Here is a 24,676-nt window from a genome sequence, read left to right as displayed (position 1 = left end):
CATGGGGAACATCAGCAACAGGAGAGATCCCACAGTGGGTGAGACACATCTCCCTAGATGCTCATCATGAGCATTTAATTAAGCCTTAAAGTGAGAAGGCAACTCAACCAATAACATGGCCAATACTGGAAAAGATGCATTTTAAAATAAGCTTATTGCTACCGTGAAGGTGTTGCCCAAAGCCTAACAATACCTCTGTGCCCTTATGTGTGAATTCAACATAACAAATTTAAATCAGAAAGCCACATTTCTCAGAAAACCATACACCAGTATATCAGGAGCACGGAAATGAAAAATAGGGAGAGAAAGTGCCAGTGTAAATTTGTGAACAACCATGCCAGTCTTCCAACAAGTGTTAATTTAAAACGGAAAATCCCCCCTTATGCCCACCAGCATAAGTTTCTCCAAATTCTGTACATGCAACTATGCATGCATAAAAGCCAATTGTAAATTTAACTTCAGAATCTATGTATCTAAAGTGCAAAATGCTTCATAAAATGATTGCTAGAGCTTCACAAACGCAGAGGTAGAACAAAAAAAAAAGCTGCAAAAACCTCTGTAAAACTTCTTCAGCCCCTCTTTCAGTCAGAGAGGACTCTGCCAAATTTCATTTGATTTCTTCTGAAGAACTGAATAATACAAAACCAGGAGACTTGGGTAACGGAATTTGGTATTTATATGGTATTGAAATTATGTAGAGCTTCTTAAACACATGTAATACCTGAAGACAGCTGGTGGATTTATCATCAAGAATTTATGTGTCCATTAGAGTTCAAATTCAAAAGGTAGTGATTTGCTGGCATTATTCTGTCACAATTACACTCTATTCTTACACACTGTGAAATGGTTTGTGCCTTAAAAATATTACGATGATATAATTGCTTAACTAAAGTCTGTTGTATTTCCAAGGCATGGTCTCTTTGGCCAGAAATATCAGTAAGACATGATTAAAAAAATTTAAATATGTAGCACTGGGTAGAAAGCAGTTTGGTTCTACCTCCCCACTGTTTTTAATATTACCGATCGCAAGAAATGGCTGAGCAGGATTTTGGATAGGTTGTTTCTCCAGGAAATACTTCTTTCATTCCAGGACAGCTATCTGGATGAACAACTATCCAACAGTTTCCAAACTCCTCCACAAGGAATTCTTCTGGTTTTCTCCTGCCATCTCTGTTTTTCCAGTAACAGTAATAGGAACAACAGATACTTTTGTCCAATATACTGATGAAAACACTTCAGAGTTTATTTGACAGATCAAACTAGCAGCAGCTGCCAGCCTTCCTGACAGTAGGCTCAGACTGCTTATTTCACTGAAAAATACTGGCACCTGACAATACATGCTTGAAGAAATAAAGGTGAACAGTTCCGGTAAAAAAAATCTGACAAGTATATCACTCAAGCAAACACTTCAAACACTGTAGACTGTTTAAAACTTAAGAATGCCCATGGATTAACTCAAGGGGAAAAAAAAAATGTAAGAATATTCTAACAACCTCAACAGACAGAAAAAAACAACCTGGGGAAAAAAAAAAATACATATTTCAGAGGGATTTAAGTGCCCTGTCCCATTGCAGCCTAAGCCAATCCAGCTGCAGGCTGTTCCATTCCTGCCTCCTCCCTTGTGCCAATTTTGGCACTTGCCATTTCCGAGCACAAACCTGGCAGAAAAGTAAACTGACCAAAACAAAAACAGGAATGATGGCCCATGTATGGAAATGCACTACTTTAAGTATGACTGTGCCTGATTTCCACCGATCTTCCACTTTAATGTTGATGGCATCTAAGTTAGCAAACCCTACTACAGTAGTGACTCAGAGCTAGTAGTTGTATTATCTAGTTAGGCACTGCTTGTGGAATGAAGGACCACGTGTGTATGTTTTCCTTTCACCACTGTGGTCTACTGCCCAGTATGTTAAACAGCTTGCCATTCTGATTCATATTCCTTGACTCTTGATCAGATTCTTCAGAAGTTTATAGCATCAGGTCTGACGATTACTAGTCTGGGCTACTTAACAATATTTGTGAACTGGAAAATTACTGTATCCCCTTTTGGTGATGATGTGCTCAAAATTTACCGTACTGAAGGCTTAAAGATGGAGAGGCAGGTGAAGTTAAAAGATTAATGCTACCAGAATGACCCTGTCTTACCCAAGTCATTTAGACTCTCAGTATTGAGTCTCAATGCCCAGGTGAAACATACCCTGATAAGAACACAGTTTTTTGTTCTGATGCTGTCCTGAACTGCAAAGAATGCCTGTTCACTTGCTTGCCCTTTTTCCCACATGACACACAAATTATGAAATAAGGGCAAAATAATTGTAGCGTATTTATTTGGACTCAACCTCTAATCTAGCCCAATCTGTTCAGTCTAGTCTTTCTCACTTCCCTTCCCCTATTGTTCCTTAATTAATCTAAAATCAAGGTATTTATACTGAGACCACACATTGTGTGATTGTGGAAATTATAATGGGTAGATAGCAGTAGCAAAAAAGACCCAGCAAACCATATTATATAACTGAAACTTTCAATGCTTTGGTGTTTTTAAATAATTAGGTCACTAGCAATTAATGTAAAGCTATCCAGCAGCAACAGTCAGCATCAAGACTGAAGGAATAAAAAGAACTCAAGTCTGCACAATAATTGAAGTAGAGATAAGTTAGGGCAAGAAAAGGGGGGGGGGGGGGAGGGAAAGGTTTTTTGCACTTATCAGGCTGAGCTCACAGACAATTTGCAGAGTATTTTCTGTGAAATTCTGGTTCAGTAAAGCTAGGCAATAAATTAAATTTCAGAATGTATGCACTGTTTGTGTGGAAAATTGTGAAATATTCTTGAATCGGGTTAGATATTTCTGATGTGATTCTTATAAGAAATACTCATGTCAACTCAGCCCTAAAAGTCAAATAAATTTCCAGTGTTAAATAGTGGACTAAGTAAGATCAGATCAGAAAATTATTGCTTGAAGTTAATCTGGTACGTGGGGAGAACTGTTACAGTATTTTCAAGGACATTACACAAATACTAGTAAGACTGTTCTCATCGCAGTAGAAACTTTTCAGAAATGAAAGCGCTAAGGATTTGATTTCTTAAAAGTAAGAAATTAGAACTTCAAGAAGATAAAAAAAATGCTGTTGGCAACTTTATAATTGGATTGACCTCATGCTCCCTTATGACAACACACTCTTATAATTACGGTAATGTCTAAATGAGTACTAAATATTAAGGCTGTAATGAGTCATGTTGTTTTACACATGTTTTTAGCAGAGCACAATGCTAACAGCATCTGATGACTTGGCTCTTGTTTCCTTTCCAAGAAAAGCAACCCAAAACTCCTCACAGCAACCTGTTCCTGCTTTCCTGCATGGGTCAGGAAATCAGGCCTCTGTTTCCTCTTCACATGTTGCAACAGGAAGAGCACTGCAGAGCTACTTCCTAAAGGAACTCTTCTTGCCCACCCTTTCCTTGACAGCCCTGAAAGAATTATGTGTATTATGTACGATGGGGGAAGGAGAGTCAGATTACATGTCAGTGCAGGTCACAGTTACAATGCAGCAGATCTCAAAAAGGTGTAAGGTCTGATAAGAAGCAAGTCTTCTCTACTTGCTCTGTCAAATCACCAACAGTTTAGATAAAGGTCTGTGCCCTTGAAGCACATATATATCTTGTTTTTAAGCATAACTGGAAATACCTTTCTGTCAAGAAAAGTTGTCTGGCCATGTGACTTTACATGGTGTTTACAGTTATTTTTTCAGTTCCAGAGATAATTAGTACAAGGGCAGGATGCCAAGCTAAAACTGAGAGCATATCCTTCACAGCCTTTCTGGGCATTTGTGTCCTTTTCCAATTTTTATGCTGCTGTCACTGGACTCTGGCATTTCTTACCCAACTCATTTGCTTTCTGTGGTAATCATATGCAATGAAGATATGCATGGCCAACATTTAAACAGGCTGCAGATCAATTAGTGGTCTTAAGTTTATCTGATTTTTATCAAAGAAGACAGAGCTTTGGGTCGATTGTCAGAGCCTGTGTCAAGTTGACCTTTTCAGAGACGTCTACATTGCCAGTCCCTTGGGCAACTTGCTGTCCCCTGTTAGTCACTGAATGGCAGAAGTCTGTTCTGCTCAAGCACAAAGTATACACAGATGTCTATATTACATTCTTATAGGTTTGACAGCAACTGCATGTTGTATCTATAAACTGTCCTTTAGCAGTGACACTTCCTCAATGATGATAAGCTAATTTATGCAACTAAATCTCCTTTGTGCAGAAATGAAAGCTAATTGAGTCATTACAAAGTAATTCAGGAAGGAATACCTTGTATAAATTGGCTTACTTTATAAATCCTTCTCAAGTGGTTTTCATGCATCCTAAGTGGTGCTAAGTAGTTTTGCTGCCATTGAATACCCAGGTGAAAAAGACAGCTTTACAGAGCTATAAAAACATTATTTTAAAACAGCAAAGGGAAGAGACAAGAAGGTAAAGGTAAAAAGGAAGTGCATACACAAAATAAAGAGGAAGTATTTTAATTACCTGAAATGGTGGTAACTTTCTCCTGGCTCAGTTTTCCTGGCACTTCAGCCTTTGAAGGAACACGTTCTTCTGCAAAACACATAACTGCAAATGAAATTCTGAGGGGACACCTCAGCTGACAGGAATTACAGCCCACATCAGTCCGAAAGCCACACTCTACATTTCCAGATCATAAGCTCTGTTTACTATTTTGCATTTGTACAGAAGTTGGAACGTTGTTATTTCTGTGGTTTCCCCCACCCATCCAAACACTCCAAGAGCTTTCTTTCAAATCTCAATTGTGAACATCTGTTTCCCTTTTCACTCTGCTCTGAATGCAGTGATACAGAGCTGCAGCTCTGCTGTTTTTCAGTCATTCTGAGACAATTAGAATGAGGGTCCTGTTCTGCTACGTACATTTCTTGCCAGGATAAAGAAAAGGAAACCGAGGACTGAAAATGTATCCGCAGCCCATGTGAGTATTCAGAAGTTCTTAAGAGCAGTATGCAGAGAAGGCAGAGGACATCTTACCTTCAACCCCATCACACAGACACACTAGCTGCACACCTGCATGATGGGGACACCGCCGCTACAGATGCCATGCACTCAGTGCTCCTGCCTGCTGCGCCTGACCATGGTTTTAAGCAAGCCAGACTGTATCAAATAGCTTAGTGGAAGCTTAGGAGGCAAGAAAATAGAAAGCCTGGCAGCAATCATCTCTGAAGCGTGTTTTCTGGCTAGCAGGCTTGGAACACTCTGAAAATCCCCACCGGCAATTTTGAAAGATGTGCTCCATACTCCCTGTCCAGCACAGATGGGGAACTCGCTCATGCCCACACCCTCACTTAAGTAAATCCACACTCCACTCAGTACAGGGACATAAGATCTGCTACTCACATTTCACAGTCAACAATTCTGTTGATGAGGCAAAAAAGGGAACAAACTATCATTTTTTTTAGCTGTATTCTTTCTTTAGCTTCATAAGGAAGTAGAAACAGATTTATCTCGGCCTTTACAGCATATCAAAACTGACAAAGCTGCTCTACTGAATGAGGAAATAGTATATTGATAAACCCACTTCTCAAACTGGAACTGGACTTTTAATATATTTAAACTACTTGGCTTTGCTACTCGTCACATCTTATACAGATATTCATGCTTCTTTTTAAGGCACATATTTCAGCAACTAATTTTGATATTTTATTAATGACAGACAACAGATACAGAACTCACAGCCTTTAAAACGTTCCTTATTGTGCAACTTTTATGTAATTGCTTATCTACTTTGACAAAGAGTGAATTTTATATCAACAGTTCAAAGGATTTTTAGCCTTGTAAAAATTTAATCTATCTACAAGACTGTTCCTGCAAACATTAAAGCAGATGTTTAAAGCGCAAGAGTAGACCTGTTAAAATGAGTATGCATAATTGCTGCTAACCTATATACGCAGTCCTACAAATATTACATCATGAGATTCGCTCTACAAAGACCTTTGAAATCCTGCCCTACCAAGCCAGCAAGAGTTTTTGCTTTCTGACTCTTGACGAGCTAAAAATCTGGTCAAGATGAATACAAACTATTATTTAAGCCAAGGGGAAAAAAAAGAACAGGGAAAATCTGAAGCTGTGGTACAACACAAAACACTCTAAACGATTTACTGCATTCAAATGTATTCCCCCACTTACCACAACACTTGTTGCACGTTTCCAAGTACTCTCATTTGTTTATTTTAAGCACTTATAATTGGAGCATAAATGGCAAAAATACATCCCTATGTGCTGTCCGGAGCACTAGGAGGCACTGTCATTCTGTGGCTTCCCTACCACTATTACACCACTCACAGGTAGTATTATCCCATTATCAGTCATACTTTCTAGGATTGCTTCCCAGTTTCATCCAACACACAGAGTATTATGCATTGATTAAATAAATGTTGATATTACATGTTACTGAATGTTTGGACCTACATCAACTGATGTGTCGAATGTACTCTGGATTTTAACTCTATCACCGTCATGGTCATCAGACTAGCTTAAACTGAGAATTGACTTTAGTAGAGGGATTTCAACTGAAGTAAAACAGCAGAGGAGGTTTGAAGAGATTTTTTCATAAGGTACAGTCGAACACATGTAGATTACATTGTGGTTTCATGGAAAAGTTTAGAACATATGCATTCCACTTCTGGAAAAATCATACTTTCTAGAAAAGAAGAGTTCACCAGATCCATATCTGAAGATGAGAAAGTGTCGGAACCAAGGCTCTTTGAATACCAAAAAGGTCACAAATTCAAACAAAGGCCATCCATATTAGAATACTGGTTTGGATCCCAACCATCCCCACTTATCCCACTTTGCTTTACAGTACACAGTTGTCACCGAGAGGACAAACTTTCAGGTGCAATTAGACTGGAAGAGGCACTCCAGAAGGACACTGAACGTGGTCCAGCTGCTAACAGGCATTCAGTCCGTGGAACCAGACTAAAGGGACTCCACAGGAAACCTCTTCTGAAACTTGAATAGCGCGAACATCAGGTCCTCGGCACAAACTTGCGCTTTATGAATCTGTTGCAAATGGTCCACACTACTTGCTACTGCAATCATGCCCACGGTGGAGCAGATGTAATAGGCTTGGCTTAGGGTGGTAAAAAAGAACCTATGGTTCTTACTAGTGTTTTATGGTATTATGTCCTGAAGCAATAACTATGTGCAGGAGATGTCCTTTAAACACAGCAACTTCAGTTACCCCAGGAATTAGGGCTGTAGTCTGAACCAACATAACAAAGTTTGTGTTGCAACATGGAATAGAGTCAAAAGATGAAAAAAAATTATTTTAAAAAAATATATACAGTAGAAGTCCTTCTGTATTATTAAGATACTGTGTAAGAGGAGTCAAGCAGACCTTTTAAAATAATCTGGTGCATTTCCTCTGTGTCTCTTCTTCACACCATCACTACCACTGCAGTGAGAAAATATTCATCATGACTATGTCAAAATGAGACTAATCCACACTAATCAAACCAGTGAACTCTTCCAGAGCTGTAGACGCAAAGAACCCTTGAAATACAGTTTATGTTCCATACTCTGCTGGTACTCAGAGACTCTAATGGCAAACCACCTACAAAATTCTTGTGGTGACAATACAACAAGGAACTAACTATATTTGTTAAGGGTTTTTTCAGTTAGTCCATGAAAGCTGTTGAAAGTTATTTATTTATTTAATTTGCGGTCTGAAGAAAGAACAGAAAAATAATCACCCAATCGTAGATGATTCTACCATCCACACAATTTAAAAAGTGAACAATGAACTCTACGCTAGCTGAGTTTTTTACATTAATCCATTGATTTTTTTCCTTCCAATTTCTTTTTTTTAAAGGGGGAGAGAAAAAAAAAAATCAGACTACTTAAGTATAAAATGGCTAAGAACACTGCATTCCTTCAATGGAATGTGGTATCTCCATGCTAAATATATATAAACTTAGCAGTTTCCTCCACTAACACATTACTTAAAAATCTTTTTCCATTAGACTCTAAATTAATGCCATAATTAACCAGTACTCTACTGTTTTCTAGTCTCTGACACATTGCCACTGCACAATACTAGTTTATACCTTGGATAATTCCAGTTTGTGGGCTAATATATTCTATTCAACACTTTAATAACAGTAAACAAAAACAGCTCAGCTATGCAGCAAAAGCTACCAAACCACACAGATGGTTATAAGGTTTTCATTGTGTGGTTTCCATAGCAATCATATTGCAAATCTGGAAGCTTCTTGCAAATAAGCAGCTTGTATTTACATGCCTCTCGGCTGCAGCATGGAACTCTACAACATGTGAAGTTGTTATTCCAATCACATATTGTTAGAAAAATCATTGGAAGATGTTTTGATCAGTTCGGATAAAAACTACTGCAGTGAACTAATTGTTCACCTATTTCATAATGATACAAGCAATCACACGCTTGTAATACACATTAATATATCTTCATCTGAAATCTCACTGTGGTGTCAGAAGGTTGTAAGCATACAAACAGGTCTTTTAAGACAGACCCCCACAAAAATATTTGTATTATTAAATAATCAATTTTTTTAAAAAAATCAGTGCCTTTACTATTGTACACACCAGGGATGAGAGATGCATGCAAAACAAAAAGGTGGGTAAATTAAGAATTCTGCTGGCAGTGAACAGCATGGACTGCTTTGCGCAAGAAGAAGTAAAAAGATACAATGGCATGGTAACACCAAGCAGTTCTCCACACTGCTTTTTTGCTACCAAATAATGACTCTGCACAGATGTAAACAAGAACTTTCAAACATGAATAAATGATTACTGTGGGAAAGAGTCAAGACCTTTTCTCTCCCAGATTTATAATTTTATGAATTGACCTAACCCCATAATAGATGGCTTATTACTCTAATAAGGAACATAAATCAATCTAGCTATGTATTTTTTTTTTTTTTTAAATAGTGAGAACTGGCTTTTTTTTTTTTTTTTTTTTTTTTTTTTTTTTTTACAAACAAGATTATTTGTTTAGAGAAACATTCAAGAATTCCAAATATAGAGCAAAAACCACACAAAATTTAAGAAAAAAACCATTTTTATACTTTGGCCAGACTGACACCTTCTGCTAGCGTTAGTAGTGAGGGCTAGAGACCATCTGGGGTCAAAGGAATAAAAGTTAACACCCTGCTTTGCCTGAGGACAGTGCTCCCCAGCATTAGGGAGGGGATCCTCAGCAGTATTCTCACCATATATATGCTGTACATACCGATACACTTCACTCAAACTCTTACAGGGTTTTAGCCTAAGCAGCTTGATATCCCAGAAATCCCACATGTACTGCTTGATCCTAGGCTTATTTGCTTTGGTGTGTGCATTTATAATAGCAGGGATTTTTCCTTTCTGGTGTCTTCTTTTAGACTCCAGATCCACCATTCTGTAGGGAGATCTCCAAATCCAAGTTGATAAACTCTATCTTGGATAATCCAGTATTCCCACAGATCTGTCCCTCTCCCACAGTTCTTTGTGGACATGACAGATTACTGGAGGATTTACACACAACTTCTTGACATTTCACCCTTCATTCCCAGCAGCACTCTGGTACACTCTAAACAAATTAAACGGCTTGGAATAGGCTGCTGAAGGTGCTATTTTTTAGCCATGTTGTGAGATCTGGGGGGCAGCAGAGAGGGGGAGACAATAATTTTATTAAAGCTCTGACTGTACTGGTGTGCATGTTTGGGGATGAAAACGCCTCCAAGACAGTTACAGAAGTGGGAGACAAGCTGGTTGCAATTTAGAGAAGAGATTATAAACATTAAGCGTTTCTTACCATGACAGAAGAGAGGACAATTCTTATTTTATTCCTCCTTCTATGGGTCAGCTAGTTACCACCCACTGGCTCAACCAGAGAAGTTATATTCCTGCATGACAAGCTTGAGTGAAAAAAACTATTTCTACAACACAAGCAGAGGAGGCAAAGACAGAAACAGATCACACAGACACAGGCTAAACACTGGGAGTGCAGATGAGGTGACATCAAAATATGAGCAGGAGTTACATCTGAATAAATGGTCACCACTGTGCTCAGAAATACCACGGGAAACAGACAATAGGGAATTGCATTCTAACAGAATACAGAAGGAGATCCCAAGGTTACGAACAATATAAAAATATATTCTAATGAGAAATATTACGCACACCAAGATGCTTTAGTTTTAGTTGAGGACAACCCATGCCAATTCCTAGCCCCAATTCCTTTGAACATATGTGACCCAAGTCTGATTCCAAGATGGAAGCAAAATGTTTGATTCAAATATACTACCAGCTAAACTGGAAGGGCCCTCCAACTAACACTTTTTGTGCAAGTTTTAATCAGCTCTTTGAAAACAACGATTTTTTAAATTCTAGAGTATGTAAGGTTGAGTATACATACCCCTCTGTCCGACCAGTAGACAGTAATGTAAGTCTGTTATTAATATTGACAACGTACTGACCTCCCAGTGGCCTCAAATAAATTGCATTGGCTGTACAAAGTGAAAAAGCTAGAATTATGAAATACTTCAGGATAGAAGGGACCAGTGGAAATTGCTCAGTCTAACACACTGCTCTAACTCGAAAAGTTAGATCAAATTTCTAGGAAACAGCTATTCATACTAAGCTATTCAGCAGCAGTTTGTAAGGGCCTGTGCATTTTAATAGTTCACGTATGAGACAGCTGAAGCTAATGACTTTATAGAACAGGATTAGCTCAAATGACTCAGTTTTGTCCAGATCTTGCCAAGTCTCCAGATGTGAGGTTTCCTGAATTCCTTGAGAAATCTTGCACTTTTTTTCCCCTCAGTTGCACTCCTCATATCTTGAAAAGGTGCTACTGTGTTCCACCATTACTCCCAATTTTGCAAGCAGTCTGAATAACCGAACCAGCCATCTCAGCAAAAAGTGAAGTACTGCCTCCTATTGAGAAGACCTTGGAAAAGTTACCTCATTATCCTCATAGAAAAGATTAGTAGATTTTCATATAAATTAACTCAGGATCAATGCTGCAGGAAAAGAAGGTGGGAAGAAGACGTTATATGGGAGTTCTGGGATGTCAGTGTCACTTATACATTTTCTGAAGTAAAAAAAATTCTCTCTTAAAACAACCTTCCTGTGACACCACCCAGTGAATCTAAGCATATGTTACAGTTTGGCTTAATCAAAACCAAAAAGCAGATATAGAATTCCTCTCCGAAGAAAAGCATTTTGGAGTCACAGCATTTTCTAAACTAAAGAGTGAAGTAAACCAAAAAAATCCCAGTCTCACTAGGGAAAAATACAAAAACACACTTTAAGGCTGCAATTCTCAAGTCTTGTGTAGAAGAATGTTGTCTGGATCATATAACTATTGCTATGAAGAATAATAACAGAGTGAAGTAGTAGAGAGAAATGAGAAGTCTGGAGAACTTTTTATAGAAAAACACCTCTTTCTGAATACATCTGTGAAAAAGACACTGCATTTCTCCTGTATTATCATCACACACATCCATTCACATGAACAATACTAGGGCAACAGATTAAAAAAGCATGTTTTTAAAAGCAAAAAGATACTATATGACTTCTCACTAGTTTACTGGAAAAAACAAGTAACAAAATATTTTTCAAGCATAAAGTATTTTTTATAATGTTTTAGGACAGCAAGTATGAAGACTAAGTGATCAAGGAACCCATCTCTGTCCTTGGCGGAAAAGCAGTTACTCTCACACAAGACAGAAAATTGAGCACTGCTGGCAAGGTCGTCCACATTTGTTGCAAGGTGGATCTTCTCACTCTACTGTGCATAATTTTACCAAGTTTTCAGGAAATGTAGGATAGTGCTTTGCTTTACTTACCTTCCCTACTTGTTGAGACCTGAATATATGTTAGCACCTTTCCTCTTTCTTTTTCTTTACTTTCCCTAGTATCAAGTGTGCCAGTACACTTGCTTCCCTGCCCTTGCCCCATTCTGTAGTCACAACCAATTCTTATAAAGACTATATGCCCTTCAGACCCCCCAAATTTTGTTAATTTACCAGAGGTTGTTAGCATGAAGGTTGCTGCTTTCAGGGCTTCACAAGGCCCTTCAGGCTTTAAGAGCAAAATATCATCATGAGAAGAAAAACACACTCAGTGACCTGAACAACAGAACTGAATATATTCATTAGGACAACTGAACAATCCACAGACGTATACACAATTCCTGGGTTTAGTTATGAATATATTAAGATTTCATGAACTCAGCTTCCTGCTTGGAGCTGTCCTTGCAAATAAGCAATCTTCAGTCACGTTTTGAGTAACAGCTGAATCAACTTAGTTGTGTGGTTCCTAGCACTAGACATCCAATCCAAACAACAAAATTTAAAACATCAGGAAAAAAAAAAAAAAAAAAAAAAAAACACAACAACTTTATGTTCTCTATATTTTCTTTTTTTACTTAGACTAACATAAATGCAAAAGAATTAAGAGCTAGACAATTTAAGGTTAAAGAAGAAAAAAAAATCTAGTCTGACAGGATTGGAAGGAATAGAAGTATGTAATATCTTAGTTACACCAATAGCAAGCTTGGGAGGAGAGGAGGTAGAAAAAGGCAGGAAAAACAGGAGTACATACCAGGAAAGACCATTTAGAATATCTCATTTTGGAATACTAAAATTTCTTTGACAAAATGATCTAATTATTATTAATAAAATTCAATACAAATATGCCAAAGTGTAATGTGCACTGCATAGAAATAAGGGATGAGTTTTGCACTGACCTTTTTATTTCCTCATGAAGAAAGACCTGATAATAGTAATTCTTCTCAAGAGAAAAGATAAAGGTCATCACAAGCAAGTTCAATCGTGGATATGCACACAATAATTATAATGAAGAATAAAAGAAATTACAGAGATATCCACTTACAGAAACTCATTCATTCCTTTCCCGTTTTTATATTCACAGACATTTTGTATTTACAATTAAAGTCACTGTTTCAGGGATTTGTTTTCAGAAATCAAGTCTCTTAGAATTGTCTAATCCTATATGCTGAGTGAACTGGTCAGAATATATTAAACTCAGAAAACAAAAAATTATTTGATGTGCCACCAAACAAAGTGAAAATTTCATAATTGACTTCAGAATACAGCTCCTTACAAACTCCTTAAGTTTGAATAGGTGGTTTTTAAAATGTTACCTATATTGTTTTGATCGAGATTAGGTAACAACCTCCACACCCGAACAGAAGCATCTCCAAAGGTAGTTTCGTATCAGCTTCCAACAAAAGCACAATTCTGGCTCCACTCCTAAAAATGTTCCTAAAGCCTCCAATTTGGCATACAAAAGCAAGACAATAGGCAACTTACCTAAATCCACACTTAAACATTTAAAGGAGGAATAAAATATTTTAAGATACTGCTCTTAACAGGCCTCAACAATGTAAAGGAAAGCTTCTGGGGTTTAATGCTTCCACATACTCATCTAATTATTTAGCTGACTAACAAAAAATGCTCCCTTCTCTGTCCCCCCACACCCTCCCCAAAACGTAGTTGCAATTGTTGGACAAAATGCAAATTAGTAGCTCAGAGGGACAAAACAAAGATTTTTAAGTTGATTCCATGGTTGTGTTGTAGGTTCACAGGAATTTGCGCTAGAGGTTGCTTGCCTAAATACGTGTGGTGTGCACATAAGTGCATTCTTACATATAAACATAATAAAGATTTATGTGAATTCACTGTAACTAAAATAAATTTGTTTGTTCTCTCAACCTGTAATAGCTCTTAGCTATGTAAATAGTTTAAGTGCTCAACATGACATTTTGTAAACCTTATTATTAAAATGTTTTGCTAAATTAAATGTGGTGGATATTAAAATCTACACAGAAAATATAAATAGTTCTCTATGTAAATATATCTAGCAATCAAATATTCAATTAACTAATCTATACTGTATAACTCTGCACTACAGTGTTATTTGACAACCATGTACAGGGATTATACTTCTCAGGCTTAAATTTATGTGTTAGACAAAAAAAGGTCTGCAAATGTCAAGTAAAGTTTCCCATACTCGTTGATCAGCATCAAGATTTAAATTTAAAAGCCATTTCTGAAAACTACATATCCCTAATTGTGACAAATGTGACTTGACATAATATTTACATACATAGAATTCATAAAGAAAGCATCTTGTTTAAACCACATAATATCCTTTAATAATCTTCAGGGTTAAAGTATTCAAATTTATAGTCTGATTCCAGAAATGAACTCACTCAAAAAAGGGACAGAAGACAAGGCATTTCAGCATAGCTCACTTTAGTGAAAGGAAACACAATACAGTCGTTGGCATGTTTCCACAAGAAAAGTCTGGCTCCCAGATGCTTCTCTTATAAGTCCTTTAAAAATGTTCTACCAAGACATTTTTGCATTCCCTGTGTTGATCATTAACTGCACATTGACAAAAAAATAAAATTCAGCAGCTTTCACCCTTTGGGTATTTTCATGAAAAGTAACAAACTCACACCACTGACTCTTTTCACTGTTTATGGCACATGCCATCAAATTAAATTATGTCAACTACGCTAAATCCTTTCTCCAGTTTAAATGGTGAAATAAAGTAATTGTAAAAACATTCTTGTTATGATTCACTAGTAAACAAAAATCAGGTTAAATCAGAAATAAACTGAGAATTATAGCTGCAACGCAGACTGTTTACACGCAACACGTTTTGGGTAACATTCCCACATTCGTTTCTACAAACCCCATCCCAATTCTCCCATTCTCATACATTAGGTCCAGAGTGGGACCAGCAACTCTAGATAGAAGGTCTTACTAGCCCGACGCACCACATACCACGATGCACCTCAGAGAGGTGAGGCAGGACAGCAGGGATCTGAAATAGTTCATAAGCAGATGACAACTGCTCCCCAGGCAGCTCACCGTGTTACTGTGGGATGGGCATGCAGCTGGATCTCAGAAAAACCCAGGGCCCCCAGGGTCCCAGATTACTTGAATTCCCTCACAGCTGGTACTTTGGATTAACCCAGCTCTCATGCCAGAGACACAACACATCCCAGTTGCACTGTAAGAGCCACCAGTTGTAGGCCTGAGCTAGGCAGTTTGAGCAGAAATTGGGTCTTATGACCTGTACAGAAATTATGACAAAAATTGTATCCACCTTGAACTTTTGTTTATTGACATATCTGTAACTACTGTTCAACATTTAGTTGAATGGAGATGCCACACTTCTTAAGGAAATATGTTTGAGACAGCCACGGAAGCAAGTATAGATTCAGTTATTATATTTTGGGACAATGGAAGGACAACCCTCATGGTAGGATTCACAGGCTTTTCTGGAGACAGTGCTTTGTTTTGAAAATTAGATTCCCTCCCGTAATTCCCAGTTTTACTCACTGTTGCCTTCAAGATTCAAGGGCAAAGTAACTGTTACAGTCTGATAAGAGAAAACCCTTCCACCAACCAAAGATGGAAGTACTGGAACCTCTTCCTGAAGCATACTGAAAGTTCCTGAGATCTTAGAATAGTTTTCATTAGAACACAAACAGAGTTTTCAGATAGAGGAAATCAAGATCTGTTACAAAAAAGCAGACTTCAGAAAAAGGACTGAAACAAAATATCCCGTGCGCCAAACATCCCCTTTACTGGATGACAAAATTTTCCTCCTACCTTGCTGTCTAATCCAAATCTCACTGACTTGCCAAAAACTTTCCTCGGTCTCTTCTGGCTTCTTAAGAAAATATTCTTGCTTTTGCCGCCGAAGCTTATCTGTGTACCTGCACACTGCACTTCCCTGGAGCATCCCTCTCTACTCTAGGGCACAGCAGCCTGACGCACCTCGCCCTCTCTGCCTGGTCCACTGTGTGGTCTGGGAGCTCTACCCTGCTGTGACCATTTTCCTTCCCTAGGAGCAACCAACCTGCTTCTTTCCAAGACTCCTACCCAGCCTGGGGAGCAGCAGCCAAGTCCTTGTATATGTATAAACTAAACGTGACATCCACTGCCAACACAGCACACTATAGCACACAAGCAAATCGGGTATAACATGCACACAGCCAACAAAATTCATTAAGCTCTGGTTAATTAGTAGCATTTGGTTTGGCTAATTTCTCCATTTTGAGGAGAGCAGGAAGAAAAGTGAGCAGCAGATAAAAAGAACACTGAGAGGAAGACATATACAGAAGGATTTATGCTGATGCCTTTCTTAAGGCTGAAAAATTCAAATAAGAGACTTGAATCTACGGTAACAGAGTGATTAATTCAGCCTTTAAAGCCCACCTTGCTGGGTCTTATTTGAGAATCCAGTTGTATAAATTATGGTTCTTTAATAGCTACCTCGTGGAAACCAGAAAAGTTGAGAAGCAGTAGCCTGAGGCACCATATAACCTCTGGTTGCTCTTGTTTCACAAAAAAAAAAAATCTACCTAATGGTTTTAATAGCCTGATATGCAGTCATTCATCACAAATTCAAAAAGTAAAGGTTCCTTGATCTATCTATACAGTATTCATCACAGTAATACCCAAGAAGTAGAGCAAGCCCAACATTTCTATTTTCATAAATATACAAAATACAATTGGAATTTTGCTTTGAACTTGCTAAACTATAGCAATTCCTCAAATTTATGGTTAGTAAGCTATCTCACATACCAAGACATTTCTTCTGAATGCTTTGCATTAGAATTATTGCACTGCTACTTAATTAGATAAAAATAATGCTACCAAAGAAAACTACCTTGCTTTCAAAAGAATGAACTTTGGGTCCATAACCCACTGAAGATATGCATCCATAAACAAAGCTTTGTTCACATTTAACATGAAGCCAGCTGTCAGAAATGGAGGCAACATTGAAAAAACTATGGTACAAGTAAAATTACTTCATGTGATTTTGTCTCACCAGGATGACAAGGTTTTCTGAGACAGGATTCTATCTCTTAATAACAAACAACTTCTGTCACATACTATTCACATCAGATTGGTTTTACAAATCAATAGTGTCAAACGTTGTTTAGTGCTGGTGCACAGAAAATAGTATAAAAATGATTGATCAGTACTTGAAATAAAATATCTTATTTCAATAAATAGATTCCTTTCAATTAGTTGCGTGCTAATTAGTTTTTGAAATGCTCCTTTAAACACAAAAATGCATGATTAAAATAGTTCCTTTTTAGGTATTATTAAGTTATGTCTTCTAATTTTAAGTAAGCAAGCTTCAAAAAGCCGGTAAAACAATATAGATAATGTGGATTTAACAATCTATTCCTGGCTTATTTTGGGGGGAGGGGGATGGGGGGGTATTCTTTTTTTTTTGTCTGATTGGGCTTTAGAGTATTTTCCTTTTCTTTTCTTTTCTTTTTTTTTTTTTAAATCTCTGAAATACAGAAATAAAATTCAGCTTTTGCTAACCCAAGACTTTGATAAACACAGTCTTTCCAACATGAACTCCTTCCATTTGTTGTAACAGTCGACCACAACTTCAGGAGGGTCACTTCTATTTTCTCCACTTGGAAACTCTGAAACCTGTGAAGTCTGAAACACCTGAAAACTATGAAGTCTTGCATGTAGTTCAAAGAGAGAATAAATGCCTAAACTTAATAGCACATGTTTTCCATTTACTGTAGATATTTTAATTAACTGCTTTGAATCTCACAAAATTTTCTGCAGTAGAAGTATATTTGTAAATAAAGAATGCTCTTTGTAAGAGTATTTCTCAGTAGACAACCCCACCCCAAGTCCAATCAGTGAAAATACCCCTCACATGGAAATCAGACTAAATATGAGTACTCAGTTATTATTCTATTTTTATTGGCCTCCTCACTTGTGTTTGTGAACATGTGTTTGATGGGGCAACAGGAGTTGGATTTCAGCACCAACAGTAAGCTTCCCAACAGCTATGGGCCACCTGTTGTTCACTGTACAATCAACACAGAAGAGCCTGTGAACCCTCTTTTCCCTCCCAAAGACTTGCCACTTCCCACTCAATGGACATCTCATTCTTTTCAGCTACACCAGATTGTCTTACCTCCTCTTCCATCACTGACACCTAACATCAGTAGAAAGAAAAGTTTCCCTCTTTAGATGTAGAATTGCATTAACTGAAGATAAAGCCCAAGCTTTTGTCACAAACAAAAGCTGAGGTCCAGGTATCAAGTTCCTACCCCTCTTCTGGATGCAATGTCTTTAAATACAAAAAGTTGTCTGGATTCATAACTCATGTCTCATGAGCATTTACTACAAGCTGAAGGACACTCCAAGGTATATATAAATCGCATAAGCATACTGCCTCAAAACCCAGAGTGACCGAGAATTCAGACGCAGCTCCACTTCATCATAACAGTTGGGATTCAGCAATACACAGTTGAAAGAGATTGTATTTCAATTATTTCCATGCCTGGCATATAATCAAAGACACTTAGTAGACCCCAAATCCCAGTGATCAAGACAACAAAACCACACATCTTGGACAGAAAAAAAAATCGTTACTATTCCCTGACACCAAAAGGTAGTTTACCTCTGCTTTTTACTGTTCACGTATTATTTTAATTACTTGTAATTTACAGCAAACTGAGTAAGCTCTGTAGCACACCCCTTCTCCTTATTCTGGTAGTCCACCTATCAGCAAGATATTATCGGCAAAAATACTCCATCTATAAAAATAACACAATGGCTAAACAAGTGAAAAATATTAATTTCTTAACAACACTGAGATCCAATCTTGGAAAAAATGCTTTTGAAGAATAACCTATCCTCACTGCTTTAGAAGAAAAAAATCTCTAGCTGTGTTCTTGAATCTGAAAGATATTTTAATGGAAATTATTCCAAACACTTTCAGTAATTACTTTGGAAACTCATCTTTAGTACTGTCCTCAAAAATGCTGATCTTATATCTGGTCTTTTTAGCTTCAAATATTCTAGACCCTACTTATACTTTGAGATCACTTCATTTACCAATTAAAAACACTTAGAATTCTTTCTGTGGAAAAATTTAAATCAAAAATTGATAGCACATCAGCATTATATACAACTTCTGTGGACAAGAAGGAAAGAACTCCCTAATTACTGAGGTAAACAACACTTGGAGGAATTTAGACAATATACCAGGATATGCAGTATCTTGACTTAACAGCAATGATCACAGGTAACGTCTCAGACTCCATAATCACCTGTGTCTCTGCTGACTTAACCCTACTGCTCTGGTTTACAACAACCAAATAACAGTTTCTTCATTTTAACTGACTGGCTTTAGGAGCTGATTATATAGCTGTAATCTGCAACTGGGACTGCTTGACACCAAACACTATGTTGGGCCCACAGACCCTGACTGTGATATACTGAAAACTCTAAAATAAGAAAGGTCTCCTGAAAAGGCATTTTCATTCACATAACACTGAAATCTTCACCTCTAGTGCCAAAAAGTCAATACAAGTTGACACTACATTTTGAGAACACCAATATTTGCTATGAATCAGTGTTCATGAGTGCAGATCAAGCTTACACTCATACTCCACTACCTAATCATTACTTCCTTCTTCCCAAGAAGGGCTAAATCAGAGAGCACGTTCTTTTTTTTCCCCCCTCCATGCTCATGAAAAGGGTACAACATCATTAAAACAATTTCCTTCTTCAAAGCTCAAGCAATCCAGCAAAAAGAGAGGATGAGGATGGTATTAAGTTATGCTGCTTAACTGCAGAGGTTAACTGTTAGAAAAAATTAAAGCAACAAAGCTGCTTAAAGAGACAACCGTAAGATAGAAATAGAATGATCATTCCCTACATTCATACTCAATGTCAGAAATAAGTTCTGGAACAATATCAATGTAATTTTAAAACTATTTAAAAGACTTTTAATTTGTTTACTTATTTTAAACAAAAGTGTTTCTCTGCATAGCACACTTCCTATTGCATAAAACTTAAGATATTTCTTACCTTCCCCTGAGCTTTGCCTTAGTTACAGTTTCCCTAGATAAGCTTCCAACTATGCTGCAAAAGAGAATTATTGGTCAGATACCTGGGCTTGACCAAACTGTTTGGCAGAGGCCTGATAGAGACTGAGAGTGGGAACCAAAAGACAAAAGCAAGCTTTCCATTCCCATGATCCTTGGCCCAATCAGTGATTGAATCAATCCTCTAATTTACAGCAAAGAAATACTGCAAGTTGTTGGCTGGATTAGTTCTCCATGGCAATGTCCCTGACTAGAGATCACCGCAGCACTGAATTTCATTGTCCTTCCCTCTCTCACCCAAAAGTTCTGTGTTACGGCCAGGCTGAGAAGAGGTAGCACAAAGCCAACAATGCCAGCCTCATGTTACATCGCACTGCTTGGGGATTTCTAACCTCACCCGTCCTGTAAGAGCAGCTTTTTATCTCCATGCACCAACTAAGCATCACCAAAGTAAGAATTAAACCTTATCTTTAGAACAATTTTAATGGAAACTATACTGTACACCATGCAACCTATTGCTATAATGCAAGTTTGTGAGCAGAGAAAGAACAGAAGAAAAAAAGACAACACAAGATTGAAAATTAAGATAAGTATGTTAGTTTAGATTAACACCTTTTTTTCCCCTCTTGTGCAACAGTGTTGTGGACAGTACACAAATTGAGTCAAGGCTGTAGAAAGGATCATGGTGGCTGGCAGTAGTTGGCATTGAAGTTTTGGGTATGTGCTCCATACAGATGTGAAACCACAGGAGACAAAACTGAAGGCCCTTAAAAATTATGTCACCGAAAGCCCGAGTTAATAAAAAAATTCAGTCTTCAAGGGCTGTAACAGATGACAATATCTTTAAAGTCAGCAAGTGTTTTTTCCTCTGAGAAGGACAACTCCATTGTTTAAAACACCACTAAGCTAGAAAGCCTATGCATCCAGGTAGCTACGCACACAGTTATTTAATACTACAGTATTAGAAGTTATTTTATGTTACAGCTTATAATATGCAGCTGTTAACTGCAAAATTACATAGAGTGTACTAAGGTAGAAAATAAATATCTAGTTAAGCAAAAATGGCCTTTATTAACAATATTTTTAATTTTGCTTAACCAAGTTTTCCTCCATGCCTTTATTAGAAAAAGACAAAAGCTTTGTTTGTTGAAGACAGTATAAAGCTTTCTCTTCCTGAAGAATCTTGCAAGGTTTTAAAAGTTGGGAAATCTTTGGCAGTTCTGATGCTTTTGATTCTACCCGAATAACCACAGTAAAACATTGACTAATACTGACAACCAGGAAAACGATGCTTCTATGGTAAATATTCATTGGTATGTGCTATTAAAGAAGAAAGTGGCTTAACAAATCAAAAGATCAATTTTCTCACCTCTCTCTGTACCCCCTCCAACAATCAACCCACTCCTCTTGCCAGCAGACAGTATAAATTGAATGCCACTGCAATCTATACTTTTAATAGGCTAATAGACTGTTACCATTTCTGGATACTGGTTTGAAGCTATCCAGCTCCTGCCTGGAAAATTCATCTACACTGTCTCCTGCCACAAGCAAGGGAAAAAAATAGCTGAGCAATGAGATAGCTAGAGAATACAGCATCAGTCAGTCCTGATTACTGCAACAGTTCTCAAAAATTCCCAATTTTTAAAACTGTGCAGAAATTTCCCTATCTTCTTTTTAATCCAAACACTTTTTATTCAAATACCAAATCCAGTATTTTCAAACAAACTGGATCATGAACTGGCTTAATTTGCTTTTGAAATTATGATATAAAAAAAAACACTGGAGAACCACAGAAATGCAAAATTTTACCTACTTGAGAAATTTCAAATTATAGACAAATAAATAATAACAAGGTACAGTGAGCTGTGTACCTGAAATTCAGTATTTATAAAGCTAGTGGATGTGCAGAAACATGAGGATCAGAAGCCTGTAACAGAAAGATGCTTTGAGGATAAAAACAAAGTGAAGATTAATTTCTTCTTCCTCCTCACAAGGATCTAGCGTATTTGCCTTCTGCATTCCAGAGCTTAGCACAGCTTTGTGGCTATACAAATAATGTGGGTTTTCTGTTCTCTTAACAGGCATTCAGAATTCCTTGTTTGTTCTGTATTATTAAGTCAGGTAACAGCAGTGATAATGATGCTCCACCCTTTGACTATGAAAGGAAGAAAGAGTAATTCACTTACCTGGGAAAATAGAAAGGACAGACAACTGGAATGAAATACAACCAATCGGGCCTAATTAAGGCAGATAAGACCCAACTGGAGTATGCTCTTTTAGCATCACGTTTAGATGAATAGCTCTACAAGAACCAAATAAAGCCTACCTCTGTGAGGTTTGTCATCTTGCATTTCATTCTAATACTCTTCAATATGCTATGGATTAAGAAGAGCAGGACTGCTCCAAGGCATCAGAGCCATAAGTTTTTAATTCCATTTAAGCAAATGACTATTAAAGCACATTTATGGAAGAGAAAAAATCATTTCAATCACCTAAAATCTATTGCAAACTTAGGCTTTATTTTTACTTAGTTATGCCAACACATCACAGCCAAAATCAAGAGCTCTGCTGTACAAGGTAAGATGGTCCTTCCTGAAAAGTTTACAATTCAAATAGATGAGATGGAGAAAGCATGGGATAAAGAAAGATAACCCTTACTTGATAACATGAAAATTAAGCATCATTCCAAGATCATGAGGAAATAAATTAATTTAACTAAAAACTGAAACTAGATTTCTTGAATAACATAAGAGCTATCCTTTCTTTGTGACAGCTGTTCTGTTACATTTCAGATTTATTAGCCACATTAGAAGACAACAGTTCCTGGAAAACTGACATAAAAATGGGATGCGAGTGAAAATACTCTAAATTCTTGCAGAATCATATCAAGGCAGCAATTCTCTCAGGACAGAGCTCAAAGAATATATTTACTATTGGCCCTCTACCAATATTGTATGTGTTACTGCTCCAGATCCACTTACTGTTTGATATTCAAATGAACAGGTAAGATAAGTGAAGCTCAGAAAAAAAGAGTAATTTATCCCAGGATACATCTAGAGCTTCTTTAGCAAAAGCATAAGGAAGCATAAAGGATGACCTTCTGTAAGAGCCTGAGCATCCAAAAAGCACTGCAGTAAGGTCTGGCTGTATCCTCTTGCTGTAAGATTAAGCCCTGTAATACAGTCTTTATATTCACTGCAGAAGAGTTTTTCAGCATGCATGATACACTGCACCCCATTTCAGCAGAAAATGTACTCTGTGATGAAGTAGTCTAAGTACAATCCAATGAAATTGAATTAAAAAAAAAAAAAACAGCTCTTAAAGAATTGAGTGCTGCTACAATTTTACAAAAATCATTTTCACCAGTCACTCATGTTGTCTGCTCCCTTGGTTCACTGAAGTGACCTTAAAATGAAAATCAAGGCATAATATAAAATGTTCTTTTCTCCAATGGTCAGAATATTCAACCTAACAGATACAAGAAGTTAGTCAGCATCACGTGACATGACTAATTTTTCCTCTCAAGTTATTGCTGATAATTGCACTGCCCCAAACAGCAAGGGGTACAGAACATTATTTCATACAAAGTGATTATTAATTGTCATGTCACTTTAAAATTTCATTTGTTAACTAATAACTAAAAATTTGATTTTTTCATAGCTGCTTAAAATATAATCAAGAACGACCACCTTTCTCCTAATACTTGAATGTCTGTAATCAATTCCACGAGCTTTTGCTCTTTTTCTTTTGTTTTGCCATCTGATAGATATACTTGGACATCTAGAAGCAGAATCATTTGAATGCATCAGAAAGTCCACAGTAAAAAGTTTCTGTATTATCATAGTCATGCTGGAAGATATGAAACAAAACAATGTCAATACTCGTGTTGCTTTATTTACAGTTCATCTCCAGAGCCCTTTCAAACAAATGCATTACTTTCTTGAAGGATTATAATGCCATGTATTAGGCAGCAGCTGATAACGTATGGAGTAATAGCAAACTTTTGCTTAATACAAACACCAAAATTAATAAAAAAAAATAATGGGCAAGTTGGTGGAAAAAGCTGTAAGGCAAGACAATTTTTTAATTAAAAAAAATTGCATACCAGAGAACGTTAATGGGATGAAAGTCCCCTGAAACCACTTTTACACATTCTGCACTATTTTGATGCCCCTGCTAAAGAGAACTGAACTGTTCTCACTCAGACTTGGTTGAAGACCAATTCTTTTTACAATGTCATAGCAAAACTTGAAATATGAAAGTATCTTACTCACCGGATTACTTTACTCACTTATTCCTAACCCCTCAGAGTTATAAAACTAGAAGCAGAGAAGTCAAAATGATCACAAGTCACAAAGTAAAAAATTTCAACAATACCTTTAACTTCTTCATAAATGCTATCATCTATCGGTTCACCGCTCACTTGTCCAACATCATCATATTCCTCTTCCTCCTCCTCAGGAATAGTATTAGATTCCATATCTATGTAACAGCAGTTTAAAAAGTTAACATTCACTAGAGAAGAATGCCTAAGCAGAAATTTATGCAAAATGAAAACACGGTTGTTCCACATTTTTTCTTACAACGTTCGTAAAGGAGAACTTTCAAGCTAAATAGTATTCTTAGAGAAAAGAAAAAATCTTTCAAAGGGAGAAAGTCATATAAAAGCTACAATGCAACTGAAAAGTAGGACTTGCTAGTCAAAACTTGGACAAGTGGGAATA

At 37.1% G+C, this 24,676-nt stretch overlaps 1 protein-coding gene across 1 annotated transcript in view; it reads right to left on the bottom strand.

Moving 5' to 3' along the window:
* Positions 1-24,676, bottom strand: part of SKAP2 (src kinase associated phosphoprotein 2) — a 121,371-nt gene that overhangs the window by 12,819 nt on the left and 83,876 nt on the right. The window contains exons 9-10 of the mRNA XM_032991441.2: positions 24,330-24,434; positions 4,529-4,597 (exon numbers count right to left, since the gene is read on the bottom strand). Coding sequence (XP_032847332.2) covers positions 4,529-4,597; positions 24,330-24,434 — 174 coding nt within the window. The remainder of the gene's footprint in view (positions 1-4,528; positions 4,598-24,329; positions 24,435-24,676) is intronic.

Source organism: Tyto alba, unplaced genomic scaffold (assembly GCF_018691265.1).
Source record: "Tyto alba isolate M040663 unplaced genomic scaffold, T.alba_DEE_v4.0 Super-Scaffold_38, whole genome shotgun sequence".
Classification (NCBI taxonomy): Eukaryota; Metazoa; Chordata; class Aves; order Strigiformes; family Tytonidae; genus Tyto; species Tyto alba.
Note: the sequence above shows the minus strand (reverse complement) of the source record. Positions and strands in the feature narration are given on the sequence as shown.